This window comes from Dermacentor andersoni, chromosome 1 (assembly GCF_023375885.2).
Source record: "Dermacentor andersoni chromosome 1, qqDerAnde1_hic_scaffold, whole genome shotgun sequence".
NCBI lineage: Eukaryota > Metazoa > Arthropoda > Arachnida > Ixodida > Ixodidae > Dermacentor > Dermacentor andersoni.
The window spans coordinates 36,252,932-36,268,474 of NC_092814.1; the positions used below are offsets into that span (position 1 = coordinate 36,252,932).

Here is a 15,543-nt window from a genome sequence, read left to right on the forward strand (position 1 = left end):
CCATGCATCGGTTAAACATGCTGCCATTCAATATGGTGACCTTTTACTGTTAATATCCCCATTGCCTTTTACCAAGCACAAAATCAATGGGGCTGATGAATGATGAAATGAAAAAGAAAATGAAATGAAAATACCTGACATCACACTTCATGCAGTAATAGTGCAAAAGGAAGAAAAATAAAGCTAAGCTGGCACTGTGTGTCAGTTATCCCAGCAGAATTGTTTTGGGTACCTCTTCAGTACTATATTGCATCGTAAATATTGCACTATTGTAATTATTGCACCTGTAAATTATTTTCTTGAAACTAGCACAAGAAAAATATGACCATGTGAAGGTATCCAATGCAGGTCCTGTCTTGTGATAGCTTTACACAGAGCCCTATTAGGCTGCTGCACACTAACTGGCTCTAGAAGGCTGACCTGAGCATTTGGTGGTGGTCCACTCAGTGCACTGGGCCAGAGGAAAGGTGGCAGCATATGCATTTGTCTCAAGGCATCGCTGCTGGCTGATGCACCACATACAACTGCCCAACAGGCAAGCCTTGCATGTTGTACGTGAACTGCACGAGTTGTCACACTTGACTCTATAGTTGTCCGACAGCACTGCCTTCTCCGTCTTGTTACCTGGGCACAAAAGGCATGCATGCTTGATGTCAGATGCTAGCAAAACAGGCATAAAGATAAATGAGACAGGGCAAGTGCTTCAGCAGCTGGCTCCCAAAGCTCGTGCTGGCATGTGCGGAAAGGCTGGCTGCATCCAGAACAATATTGCAAGGCTTAACCTTCTGAAGCTGCAGGGTGGGCTATGAGGTATGCCATAGTGGAGGGGTCCTAATTAATTTGACCATCTGGGGTTTTTGAATGTGGCACTAAAGCACAGTACACAAGCATGTTTGCGTTCTGCCCCCATCATAATGCCCGTGGCCTTGCAAACAGCAACTATGAAGGAAATAGCAATGCTGCTAGTTGCAATGGATGTTAATTGTGCATACCAGAAAACTGGCAGTTAATAAAAGTGAGATTTGTGCGTCTGATCTACTACCTGCCTATTACATCTCCCCTGACATTACTTTAGTGTTTTGTACCAGTTGACAAAGGCACCACATTACCTAACCCAGTTGCTCAATTCATTAAATCAAAAGGATATTCACGAAAGGATAAGGAGGGACATGTGGCAAATAATTGCCATTTCTAGCAAAAAAATATGTTTCCAGATTACAGCAGTTTCAGGTTCCTTTACTAAGAATGTGCCGAAAAATGTTATCCTCATCAGCACAGTAGAAATGCACAAAATAGTGTTTTTTCACAAACCGGTGACTCTGCGCAAACATGAATGTCCTCATTTCTTGCAATTTTGCCATGCTCGCGGTCTCACCGCGGTTCACTCGTATGCAGCTGCAGGAGGCAAGGAGGAATAGCATGCGCCGACTGATACTCGCAGTGATAAGAATCGCACACAATGTGAAAAGAATGGAGCGACGGTCGTTTTCCATTTTTTTTATAGCTATCGCAACTTTTTCACACAACTTTGCCCAGCGCCCATTTCACGCCATTTCTCCTACCACTCATTTCAATCGAACCGAAGCTCTGTTTTTGGAGACCTTGTTTGACTTTCATATGTGCTGGTTATATGATCACTACACAATTTTTGTCAGGCAGTGCTTGTCATGGGCAAAAGCCAGGGCACATGACAGCTCAAAAGTGGCTTGGAAAAAAAGAAAGCTTGCAGCTATTGCCATAGAACAAAGCCAAATTGAAGAAGGTCCAGCGTATGCTGCAGGAGAATTTTAGTTACGATAGATGCAACTTGAATAAGATGACACACTTCAGAACTTTTGGAATCATTTTTCTCAGTTTGTGTTTTTTCACAAGATTTCCAAAATTTTTTGTCATTTTGGAACAATAGCTCTTGCGACTAACCATAGTCACTTCAACATTTGAAAATTAGTAGCTCTTTCAAAAATTCTTCTAGAATAATTTAAGTGAAGCGTCTCACATTAAGAGAGCTATGAACAATTACAAGTTACCCTCCTCCCTAGCCATGCCTTTTCTCCTCAACTCATTCGCCAAGTAATCGGGCTAAGCTCAGCCTTCCCCTAGCTCTGCGTCATTATGCAACGTCGTGTCGTCTACTTCCAGTTGTCTTGGGGCCACCGTGCAAAGCCTCTCCAACCTCTCTGCTAGCCACCTGACTGTCGATCCCCCGTGAAAGTTATTCAAGCAGCGTGTGTTGCAAGCATTCTTTCACAGCGCCGAGCATGTCCAGTATTCTGGCAACCACAGGCAAGCTGGCCGTTTCGACAGATGGGCGGAGGCATAATCTAAAGCCCCTCCATACTACTACCACTGTGATGAAGGAGCTTTAGCATAAACGTGAGTGGCCCGAGTGGCCTGCACGATGCAGCCACTTAGTCGCACAGAGCTTAACTAGCCAAACTCAGAGCTACCATTGCTGTAACCAAATGTAAAGCATTTTAACCACTAAAAAAGGCAATGTGTTCCTGATTACACTCCTGCGAAAAATTTACACCAGCAGCAAAGTAAATAAACTTCAAGACTGCCAACTTAGCTCTATGTTGGTCTAGTTCAGCTCTGTGCCACCAGTGGCACAGAGCTGATTTTCAAGGTTTTCACTCATGATTTTCTTTTTGACTCAATTAGGTTTGAAGAGGCTGTGCTATATGTATCATATAATACACCATGCGGCAATGGGGTTAAGGCAACGTCTAGTCAAGGCCAGTTAATAATAACAATAATTAAAAATATAATAATGATGATGATGCGTGATGTACAGCACAGACCACTTGTAACGTAAGTTGCCGGCAAGACTCCACTGGTTAGGCCTAGTCGGCGGGGGTGTCAGGTGGCACGCTGTCGCAAAAAGCTCACCTTGATATGTGTTCATACCTGTAGATGAATACACAAACATATGGCACGGGATCACATGCACAGACTGAACTGCCGGCAGCGTGCACGAAGAGGGTTCGTGGGTGATCAGATGGCAACTACCACGAATGCATACAGCCAAGTTTTTATGTGCGTGTACTCGTATGAATGGCGAAAGCTCATGCGTGGACATTTGTAACTAACATAACAAACTTGCAGGACAAAATTTAAACTGACAGCGTCGCAGAGTCAAGGTTGCACGCACAATATCTGCACTTCATGAAGAGGCACATCGTGACCGGCGAATGCGAAACGCACTTGCCGCCTTGACCAATTTTTTTCTTTTTCGCAGTGCTGGAGTTGTAAAAAAAAAAAAAAAAAAAAAAAAAATCATTTTACCATAGAAATTTATTTTTCCAGCCTGACTGATATTCAAACATTTTTGACGCCCCGCCTGCGTTTGAAAATATGAGGCAGCGACTGTATTTACTTTCCGCACACAAACTGAAGAGCCAAAGAGTGACAATGCGCATGCATTCGGTACAGACCGTGCGCCGCTGATAAGTGGCCCTTGCAAAAGGTTTCTCCATCGCCTAGGCAAACGTCGGGCGCCTACTGAGCCAGAATGCTGCCACTGCATTATTTTTCCTCCCCTTCATTTCTTATTTCTTCACTTGCTCTGCACCTCCTCCGCATTGCCCTCGTTGCTCTACCCTCAGATGGCACACTTCACTGAGAAGCACGCTCCCTGCCTTTCTCATCTGTGGGATCTTCCAACAATCGCACTATAACCAGTTAACCGGTATTTAATTCCACGCAGCTCCATTATAAGCGGTACGAGTATACATTGAGTTCTTTCGGAAGATAAATGATAGTCAGAAAAGACTACATTATATCCGTTTCTGCACTATAAGTAGTTACGTTATAAGCAGTCTGAGCTGTAATGCCCTCGGGCCAGGAGTGCATGAGCTGGAGTGCACAACTGGCCTGGAGAGCACTATCCCTGCCACCATCTCTTTCTTAATAGTACAACCTTCCTGCCTGAGAGTCTACCAGCTTAACAGTGTCATGAGCAGGTCAGCTAGCTTGTGTAGTGGAACCTAATGGTGTAGAAATGCAGACTTCCAGTGCTTTGCATATTCCCTATTAGCAAAAAGCTAGGAAACATTACTCGAATCAGTTTTCATAGCAAGGCAACAGATTACAAGACAACCATACCAGAGTCACGAACAAACGTGTAGCAACGATGATCATTCTGCCAGCCACAGTGAAATTCTGTGTGGCAAGCATGGCAGTTATGAAGCTTGTCGCAATTGCTGCTTTCCGACTGCTGGCATTGTTCAACATCAGTCTGGTTCTCTCTTGCATCGGCCAAGCCCTGAAAACAACATTTTTGTCAGTGGAAGGCCTTGCACATATTCAACATCCCACATACCACATTTAACAACCATACAAACAGGTGAAGGAAGAATGCAACAATTATGTTTTTTTGTTCCTCCATTATTTGAAGGCTCTTCACAGCTAGTACTGACAATAAGCTTCATTAGAAATCTCTTCATTACATTAACATACGACCAGAATAGCACGGAAGAAGTCTCCACCAACCTTAGATCCTTTGGGGCAGCGCTTATGAGCACATATGGTGCCACACCACACACAGCCATAGTTATTCTGCAGACAGCTTGGACATGAAGTCTGCTTTTCACAAAGCACAGTCAGGTTGGCCGCTAGGATAGAAAAGAAATAAAAATTTCGAAGTAGTTTTACCAAAGGCCAAGAACAGCAGAGTGGGCTACAAAAGCTACATCGGGCTGAAAAAGAAACAATTGCTGTAACAAAAGAGATGTAAAGCCACTTAGTCTACTAAGTTGCAGCACAAGCTGTACAGCCTGCGTTTCTGACTGTTCAGTGCAGGTGTTGTGTGATGCAAGCATGGTGTGGCGCAAGCATGGTGTGATAGGCAGCAACAAAGCCAGTTGCAGTTGAAAATACAACACATCAAGATCATGAAAGACAGCAGCTGGACACAAATAAATATAATGACGATATAGAGCACAAAAAGAAAGTAGTTACGAAAAATTTACAGATAATTTTTGGCTGAAGAATGTCGAAGGGGCACAAAAAAGAAAAAAAGAATTTTAACTCTTGCTACAACGGGAATATGACCAATTTTTCAGGTGTCTAAAAAAAGTTTTTTGTCACCATAGACGACACTTTAGCACATAAATGCAGCACTGTAAACTGTAAAAAAAAAACTTCACATTTTCAATACATTCGTTGGACAAAAAAAAAAAAAAACTTTCCAAATAATAACCAATAATTTGTGAAGCCTACATTTCTAAGGCAACTTGAGAAAACTACAATAAGTTGATATAATATTTCGGATGAATTAATGTGTTCTGGGGTTTTACATGCCAAAACCAGGATTTGATTATGAGGCACACTGTAGTGGGGGATTCCGGATTAATTTGGACTACCAGGGGATATTTGATGTTCCCCCAATGTACGGGACATAGGCATTTTTGCATTTTGCTCCCATCGAGATATGGCTGCCGCGGCTGGGATTTAATCCTGCAACTTCGTGCTTAGCAGCGAAACACCACAGCTGCTATGCCACCGCGGCGGGTGATGTATAGTATCTCCGAGAATACATTTTGAAACAAATTCAGGATATATATGTTTAACAGATAAATGTTCCAAGAACACCTCCCTAAAGAAAATAATCAGCCAACAACTGTTCTTTGGATACAAAACACAAAAATTTTAGCCTTTCTGGTGACCATGCCATGCAGCTAGCAGTTCCTTGACTTTGTGAGGCAAAAGCAGACTGTGCATTTCTGGTAGCAAACTATCATTTTTTGTTCAACTTTGCATTCCAAACAGCACAGCTCGCAGTTTCACCTCTTCTACATCTTCCTGCGCTGGTGTTGAAGTTGTACCAATTTTCCAGAAGGAAGTTCATTGCGATACTTACTGTCGAGCCCTAGCGACTGCTGGACAAGCTCAATTCTGAACTGGCCAATGTTGGCACTTCTGTGAAACTAGGACTGTTCCATACATCATGAAAATATCCACTTTTGCATGATCATGACTTCCAATTATCACTGTTACGCACTGTAAGAACATAATTATAACACTGTAATGTCATCTTCGTGCTGGTGCTCTGACTACATGTATCTGATGTTGATGCACTGTAATCATGAGTTGCATGCTTTTTTTTTTCTTTTAGAAGTGGCGCAGGGCAAAGCTCACACGAATTCCCTCCACAACGTGCATGCCTCAGTTCACCAAATGTCAGAAATCAGTTTTGCCACAGAAATAAAACTGAAACTGATTTTGAATGCCCTCTTCCTGGGTTGCCTACAGGTTTTGAATAAACACACTCTTTTGCACAGGGCCAACTTTGAAGCTGGACGGAACTAAGGTTGCCAACTCTCGGATGGACGAATTCGGGACAGGAGTGGGGCAAGAGTCAGCTGGCGACGACTAATCCTGTCAGTGCCAGGAGCCACCAGTCTGTATGCGCAACAATTAAGTTTTTTAGTCCTACCATGTTGCAATTTACAAGAAAGGTGCAGCAGTTGGCTGGTTAATATGGCTACCAATACAGATAGAGGTACAGTGTGAATGTGGTTAGGGTCAAAAAAAGAACTAGAACCATAACCAATACAATACCGCCATTATGGTAATGACAATACAACAGAAAACAAAAAAAAAAATGAGCAACCAAGCTGTCAGGCTTTATAAAAAGAAAATCTGGTTTACTGATTGTTATTCAGCAGGAAAAAAAGTGGCACTTTTGCCCAAAATACAAAGCATTGATTACAATAGCAAATTATTAGACAGCCATACGAAGCAAGGTTAGTAGTTTTTTCAGCTGCATAAACTGCTGTAAAGATTCACTTACTAACTAAATTAACAAGCACATTGTCACGTGCACAGGCAAACACAAACACATCTTGCTCAATGACCGTGGACACTTGCTGCCAGAACGCTGGCGTGATGAAGAGCAGCAGCAGTGGTGAGCGAATTCCCCTTCGTGCTACCTCTCGCTTCAATGCAAGCTAGGTGCGTGAGAACACAGTGCACGTGAAGCCATTAGCTACCTCAGGTAGCCTAGCCTTCAAACCCACCACAGATTACCTCCAAGACGGGGCGCGCACCACTGCACTCAGCCCCCTCCCCCCCTCCTAGTGCACACACATCTCTCTTCTAGCACTCGTGAGAGGACTGCACACACCTTCCCCAGCTTATCCCTTGTGCGCCCAAGACAACCCCCCATCAAGCCACCATCCTTTTCAGCTCAACCTCGCAAGCTTTCCCTCGCACCCACAGCAAACAGCGCGGCCATGATCTTGTCGCACTTGGACTTCATGTGGAGCATCACGACGACGGTGGAAATTCATATAGAGTGTCCATATAATTGCTATCACAATAAAAAGGACAAGTTGGAACATGTGGTCGTCCCGACTAGGTCAAGTCAGGACTGTCCCACTAAATACGGGACAGTTGGCAACCTAAGACAGAACACACACTATACAAAGTGAGATCGGCCAATTGGCACCAATTGCTGCCCTACTACCCACTGGATAGCATTACGTATCTGATAAATAGTTCAAGTGTGCTAAAAAAGGCGATTTAAATCAATTGCCAGTGTTCAATTTTAATAGGCGTGGTAACAAAAGAGTCAAGTCGAGCTTAAACGTTTGTATACGGAACTTCTGGGACATTGAGAAGGTCAGTCTAATTGTGAGAAGATGCTTGAACAAACAGAAAAGGTGCAAAAATAGAACTCCACCTTGAAGTTCCTGCACCAGCTGTATGTGATGTCGCATACAGTAAAAGCTCGTTCATTTGAATTCCGTGGGGATGCTATGAAAATTCGAATTATGCAAAATTCGAACTAACGAAAGTCAGAAAATATAGCTCGGTTAAGGCAAACATATAGACCAGCGAGGCGTGAGCATGCACGCACAGACGCTACGTTACGTTGGCGTGAATAACGTCTATACTTCGAAGCACTGACGCAGTCGCTGTAACCGGATGCGGCCAACGCGGTCTGACATGCCCGATATCGAGATGGCTCTTGCTCCATCTGCGCAATTGTCATGCCAACTGGCGCGAAGAAAAAAAAATGTTTCAGTTTCGCCCGAAAAGCAAAGCATAGATTGCGACAGCGAATTAGTAGATAGCTATACGAAGTAAGGATAGTAGCTTTATCAGCTTTATACAGTTGTAAACATTCGTTTACTAACTAAATTAACAAGTACGGTGTCACGTGCGCACAGGTAAGCGTGAACACATCTCGCTCGATGACGGCGGAAATTCGTTGAAAAACGCTGGAGTGAGGAATCACGGTAGTAGCAGCGAGCGAATTGACTTTCAAACAGCTCTCGCTTAACGCGAACGAAAGTAGAAAGCACATCGCATACGAAGCTACCAGCACTACACGCACTCTGCAAACATCGCAGATCGCTTTCAAGATACGGTGCCCGCATGGCCGCGCCGTTCACGCCGTAAGCAGCAGTCACAGGAGAAAAACATCCCTCGCTCCTTCCCTACGCCTCACCCCCGTGCCTCGCGCGCGTGACAGCTAGGAGAGGGCATGCATCCGCCTCGCCTTTCTCGCTCAAGCACACGAGATTGAGCCGCATTTGCCGGCTCACCCTCCCACGCTTTCTCTTGCACATACAGCATATGGCGAACGGCGACGATTTTATCGCCATTGAGTTTTATACAGAACCTCGTGGGAGAGAAGCAACCTGCAACAGAGGCGTTGGCCAGGCGCAAACGTATCTTTCCAGTGAAGCCTAGACAAAAAGCCGCAGATGGAAAAAGCAACGCTGCACGGCCCACACGGCAGTGCCAGCGTTGCCAACGTGCTCCTGTACACTAGCACTCTCCCCATCCATGATGGCACAGAGTTCGAATTATCAGTGGCGGTGCGGATTTCAGTGTGAATTAGCGGGATGTGTTACATATTGCTTTCAATACATTGCTAGACGGACCGCGGCGGCTACTTCGAATTATCCGAAATTTCGAATTAACGAGTTGTGAATTAACAAGATTTTATGTATTCTGACAGTCTTTTTGAGACTAGTTATCTAGTTATTAGTTTATCAACGAACATGGATTATGTTGCTTTTTCAAAGAAATCAAAGACTCGGCAGAGAGTGCCAAGATCCTTTTCCTTACTTTTACTTTTACTTTTTATTCTTTTCTTTTTTTTCACAAGGACAGCTCAAGCATTCAAAAATACTTTGAAATCTGCGACATCACACTGATGCATTGGCACTACTGCTTGGGTGTGAAAAATCAAAAAGAGAAGTTCTGGTTGTTCATTTTCTAAGCTTGCAACTAACCTTTTTTTGTCTGCCAAGTTAATGCAAATAGAACCTTGAAAAACACTCCACTAGTCTAAATTGATTTAGTGTAGCTCTTAAGTGCCCCTTTAGGCAGACTTTGGCCCCATGTACAGCCCAACTTTAGCCATAAAGAAGAGAAAGCAGGCTATGTAAAAAGGTCAGTAGTTAAGTTGGGCTGAATTGATAAAGAAAAAAAATCTCTACCTGACTTTCGGGGACATGTGTGGATTCCCTTGGTCGCATTGAAGAGATGAAATGCCTGGCAGGCCTTTTTGTCTGGATTCCAAGCACACTTGATGCCAGTTGCTGATGTAATGCACTTTTCGGGGGTAGAGAAGCTTCGACATGACCCTGTAAGAGTCAAATGACACTGGCTCTGAGGAGGTGCTCTTTAGTTGTGGACTAGTTGCAAGATGTCACCATCATGCAAGAACATCACAGCAACCCCAACAAACATACCTGGTGTATACTTCACAATACTTGTCAGCATCTGGCCATTAAAACCACCGAAAATATACATTGACCTGCATAGAAACAGTACAGGACAGTAATTAGCCTTTGCTGCAAATACTTCAATACAGCTTCAGAACCGTGAGCATATGATCAAATGACAGTTTCTTGTCGAAGTGAACTTGTATTTAAAATTTATAAATATGAAGCATGGTGGCATGCTTGTTTAACTCCTCAACTGTTTCACTACACTGAGAAATTTCTTGCCAAATGTAAGCATCAAACTAGTGAGCTCAAACAGGCATAACCATTTTGGGGATGGTTTGGCATGAGAAAACCAGGCCTATTTAAATTGAAGTTATTGGTAAAAAATATTCTCAATTTTTGAAAGTTAACATAATGTTATGGCCATATAAAGCCCCTTCATTCAGTACCAAGATCAGACCTGAGTGAGTAAAAGATTCCTAGCTGACATGTCTTGTTATAAACAACAAACAAGTACACAGCCAAAAAACAAGATAAAGCAAGGAATTTTTTGCATGACACAAAATAAGTAAACATAAAGGCATTAAGGATTCAGGTCCTTCTTTTTCATAGGCTAGAGTGTGACTAATGTTCGTGAAGTTTCAGAAATAGGAAGCATTTCACGTTATAGAGTGATAACCAGATAACTGACAGTTCAGTGGAGGGGTCATTGGCAATAGGCAGAACAACATGTGGCAAGAGTGAGAGAAAGGGAAAAAGTGAGAAGGGCAGGATGTTAACCAGAATAGCATCTTGTTTACTACCCTACAACACAGACAATGTATACACAGTATACACTGTATACATTAGCCAGGAGTGACAGTGACACTTGTGTATTGTGCAAGAGATGCTGGCCATGTGGCACAAGAAGGATTGATTGATTATATTTTATGTTCAAATGCAACACCTTAGCTATGAGAGACATTGTAGTGGAAGGCTCTGGATTAATTTTGACCACCTGAGTTTCTAAGCGAACACCTAATTCTACATACGTTTGTTTATTTGCTTGTGGTTGCACTGGCTGGGAATCTCATCTATGATATCTCATTCTCAGCAGCAGAATGCCATCGCCACTGTGTACCCATGGTGGGTGCAAGGGTGAGAAAGGATGTATAGCTGTACATAGCTGGTGTGGTGCTTTGTGCACCCATGGTTGCTAAGGGTGGACATAGTGCATAGGACCAAATTAGGAGAAGAAGAGGACAAAACGCAGCAGGCCACCTTCACAAATGTTTACTTTCGTGTGCATGGAGCCAGGAGACATGTGGTGACACCAAGAGGAGGAGCCATATATGAAAGATGGTGGCAAGGCACTTAACAGGCAGCATGCCACTGAGACACATGAATGTTTGGCACCACATTGCAGTGTGTAGAGAAAGCAACGTCTGTGGCTGGTGCTGAAGGGTGACTATAGTTTGGAGAAAAAAAAACGCAAAGCAAGAGAAATACAGCACAATTTCAATGTTTCCCATACTGTTACATGCAATTCTGCCACACGATAGCGCAAGGAAGCCCCACAGTCTTTTAAAAGAACTTGCAAGCAGGCATGGACTTGAAACAAGCCAGGTGTTTCCAAGAGAAAAATCTCCAAAAGTAATCTTTTAGATCTCAGAAATAGCTTGCCACTCACTCGTTGTAGACCACCGCAGAATGTCCAAAACGCTCTAGCTGGAGGTAGGATGACGAAGGCACAGACAGTGTATGCCATGAGTCACACTCTACATGGAAAAGGAGAGGAAAACCTAAATGTCAAAATGAGCCAAGAAAACAAACCAAGGCTGCTCAGGAATAAAAAAAAAAGAAGTGGAGAAGAAATTTAATTATGGGGTTTAATGTCCTAGAGCAAAACTGGGTGCTATGAGAGATGCCACAGTGGAGGGATCCACATTAATTATGACCACTTGGGGTTCTTTAATGTACACCTAAATCTAAGTACACAAACGTGTGGATTTTGCCCCATTGAAATATGGCTGGGAATCGAACCTGCGACCTCACGCTCAGTAGCAGTATGCCACAGCCACTGGGTCCCCACAGCAGGTAAAAGAGGGGAAAACATGTGAAATGTGAGAAGGCAACTACATAGATTCTGCAGAGATGCCTGGCAGTGCGTGGGGTAGAACATTTTGAAATTCGAAACAATGCCAAAGATTGTGGCTCGCTTTCCACTGTGTATATAACACTTCCTCTCACCAACTTCCTGGTATATGCAAAAAAAAGCTGCCCACATGTGCCTTTCTCTTCACGATCACAGGCAATGGCCCTGTTGTAGCTTTTCGAGTGTCAAGTGCTATGACACAGACTTAACACTCTTGTGAAATGCTTGACACACCTGAACAGCTTTAGATTTTCAGAACTGGCCCAGAACAATAAGAATTTGTAGTACAGTCACACTAACTTTCCATAAAGAGCACAAGTTTGCAGTGCTCCTTTTTACTCAGGTAAAATCATGAATCTAAAGAACCTTTTTTGACAAAGTTACCGCACAAATTTATCGGCCACTCTGATCCTTCGAAGCACTTACAAATGGCATATCAATTTGCATAGACACTAATGCGAGTGTGCAGGACTTCCCTGGGTCAGCACCATGCACAAATAGTGCTGCAACTGACCTATGTCATAGGCAAGAAGGTCGGCGGAGAAGCACTTGTCACCCGTGCTAAAGGCTGTGTCATTGTGGGTGTTGCCACCAAATACGAGCATCATTCGATGCAGTAGTACTGCACTGTGCAGGTAGCGATGAGAGGCACTAGGGGCCAAGAGTGTCCTGAAATGAGAGCAGCACACAACACAGGGTTCAAAAAAGGTGTTCACTGTTCTTCTTGAACAAGATGACAAAAAATTAATCGTTACGTACATCACAGATTGATGCTGTAAACGATAACGTCAAATTGGTCATTAAATGCTTACAGCTCCTGCTGTTGTTACACCAACTCGCCCAACAAAAAGTTCTGCAAAATGCTTACAAGCATACTTCAAGTGCTATCAAAATGGTGCAATGATGATGAATACAACAAATGAATATGGTTCCTTCCCGCAGACTTCCTTCCCGCAGATTAACTAATCAGTCGCAATTAATTTGGTCTTGTTGGAACATTCAAAATCAGACTGAATTAATGTATTTGCACGAAATGTCCTCTTGCCATGCTATGCAATAATGCCTAGAAACAAGCAGTGGCTAGGGTTTTACATGGTCAGGGTGTCAACATGGGTTCTCCAATATAGAAGGATGGCCTCTGGAATTAAAGATTATAAGAGGCACCTAAGGCATTCAGGAATTATGAGACTAACTAGCCTCTCCAAGCAAGTAAATACTGCACAAGCATTCTCGTCTCAAAGAAGCTTAACTCAGAAATCAGGAGAAATACCTGGCAATTGTTCGAAGCACAATTCTTCTGCCATAGATTATTTCCTCTGATAAAATACAAAGGCCCCAATTCAATGAAAACATTAAATTGATGGAGCTTTTGGCTGCCGAGTACAGCTTTCATAAATGCAGGATGAAGTGGTTAAATAACAGCAGAGCATTAAAGTTTTTCAGCACACTGGAACCACTACAAGTGTACTGTAATATCCAACTTGTATCCATGGCTGAAATGTTGGCCTACAACAAACAGCTGCCTAGTTAGCATGATACACATCCAAGTCTATAACTTTAAGCTGACACTCTCACCGTCAGGCTGCACTTGAAATCATCTATTTAGATACATGGGTTGCGGTCTGTTATTTGATGCTGAGTATTGCCTTTATAAAAGTTCTTATGCTGTCAGTTTTTTTAGTTCAAAAGGTCTGAATATGCATCATGATCATCATCGCACCATCAACGCTACCATCCTCTCTTCAAATGAAAACCTCTTTTTATTTTTTATTATAAAAGCATCTGACTATGTTATGCAGCCTCCCTTACATTCAACACAAGTGGCCCAGTTCTCTGAAAGCATGTTGATATCAAAAGAAAAAGTATTTTGTCCCAGAATGCAGACACACATGCCACCTGCAACCCCTTCTCGAAACATTTGTAAAGTTTGCCTCCTGGCAGAGGCTCTCTGGCTTGAGTGCTCCAGACATATCGAGATCAAGAAGGGAAACATCTAGCAAATAAAGTGTACAGGCAAGATACTAATACTAAACAGAAGAAAACTGGATGGTTGCTACTGTGGAACAAGCAGTATGGGTCAAGCATTACGTTGTTACAACAGAGCACCTTTTCTAAGCAGGTCATGGCACTTTTACTCAGCTAATATTCTTGAGAAAACAAGTATACACAAAAATACTGTTTGTGTCCCACACTAGCCCATAACAACTGTTTCACTTATCATTACCGACAAATTTTTTCTTCACCAAGACTGAATAATGCAACCATGTCAGCCATCTAGGCTGCTAAAGGCAAGTCTCTTGCAGGGGTAATGCCATTCTGCAAATTTCCTACTCCTGCTATTCCCACTCCTGTATTCATTATTAACTGAATTTTAGCAGGCTTGGCCCCTTCACTGGTCAAAAATTTAAGTTGAACCAGGAAGCTGGTCCCATCAGGTGCAAGGCATCGAGAGCCACCCCTTTTACAAAACTGCTGCACCGTCATATATCACTACAGTTTGGTGCTACCAACTGTACAGTTGGCCACAAAAGTTACAAGCTATGAGCTTCACAACAAATGTTATTTTCTGGTCCGTTACTGCATGGCACTTATCTACTGGATCACTGTTCAGGTTGCAAAAGATACTACAGATTGAAACTTTGAACTTGAGGCTATGTGCCTAGGCTTGGCTTCATGGGTATGCATTTCTTTCACAAACCTTGATGTCCAGCAAACGGTCTCTTCTTTCAAAACTGGCAGTTTTACTGCCATTCAAGTCAACATTAGAAGCATACGCTAGCACTGGGACGAATTTCTCTTATTGATCAGCTATAAACATTTACTGCAAAACTAGAAAGGAGTTCTTCCTCAATGAGTGAGGCCCTCAGTCCAGGGCTTCATTGCCTTGCAAAATGTTTTTGCTCTCACCACATGAACATTATTGAAGATCTAACACATAATTTTTCAACTTGATGGCAATGCAAGCCACTTTTTCACCTGTAAGAATTGCTAATTACTTAAGTTTATAAAAAAATTGTTGGGCTGCTAGTACACCTATTAGCCCTATTAGCATGCAAGTTTCCTATGCCAAATCACTGCCTTTAAACATTTCGAGTTTTTTTATTTTTTCCATTTCTCCAATTGCTCTTCATAGACCTCCAAATCAGAGCGTATGCATGTTTACTGATTAACTAAGCTATATGTCGCTTCCTTCAGGACAACTCTGTATTATTGGTGATATGATTATAGACTTGTTGAAAAAAACAGAAGACTAACGTTGTAGACTACTTGAATGTTCTTGCTGATTTTGGCATATCTGCAACTACAATCTCTCCTACATATGTGGAATTTCTCATTGCTTCTTTAGTACCATCTTGTCTAGATCATGTCAATGTGCGCACAGAATAAAATGACATACCGACATGTGTACTTGTTTATCTTTTACCGGTGACTGCTTCTCACCGTCCAATAAACGTTATCACTCAGTGCAGGACGTGCCTGCATGTATCGAAAGTTTTTCGGGTGTTATAGATGGTTCTATCCATTGTCTGTTGTCACTGGACCTTGCGCAATCTGATTGCTTGTATGCATGACGCGAATTGTGTAGAACTTTCTGGAAGACGCGCATGCACTAGCGATTATTCTGGAACCTTTGATGACTCACGTATAAAAGCCGACGCGCATGCCCTGCAAGTTAGATTTCAATGATCGCCAACTGTGTTCACCACTTTCATTATTCTTTGA

At 42.8% G+C, this 15,543-nt stretch overlaps 1 protein-coding gene across 2 annotated transcripts in view; it reads right to left on the reverse strand.

Annotated features, from left to right (window-relative positions):
• dsd (attractin-like protein dsd) overlaps positions 1 to 15,543 on the reverse strand; it is a 180,799-nt gene that overhangs the window by 60,045 nt on the left and 105,211 nt on the right. For both annotated transcript variants that reach the window (XM_072286089.1, XM_050193007.2), the window contains exons 9-15: positions 12,335 to 12,489; positions 11,356 to 11,443; positions 9,711 to 9,775; positions 9,456 to 9,602; positions 4,492 to 4,613; positions 4,105 to 4,264; positions 421 to 624 (exon numbers count right to left, since the gene is read on the reverse strand). In XM_072286089.1, the coding sequence (XP_072142190.1) occupies positions 421 to 624; positions 4,105 to 4,264; positions 4,492 to 4,613; positions 9,456 to 9,602; positions 9,711 to 9,775; positions 11,356 to 11,443; positions 12,335 to 12,489 (941 nt within the window). The remainder of the gene's footprint in view (positions 1 to 420; positions 625 to 4,104; positions 4,265 to 4,491; positions 4,614 to 9,455; positions 9,603 to 9,710; positions 9,776 to 11,355; positions 11,444 to 12,334; positions 12,490 to 15,543) is intronic.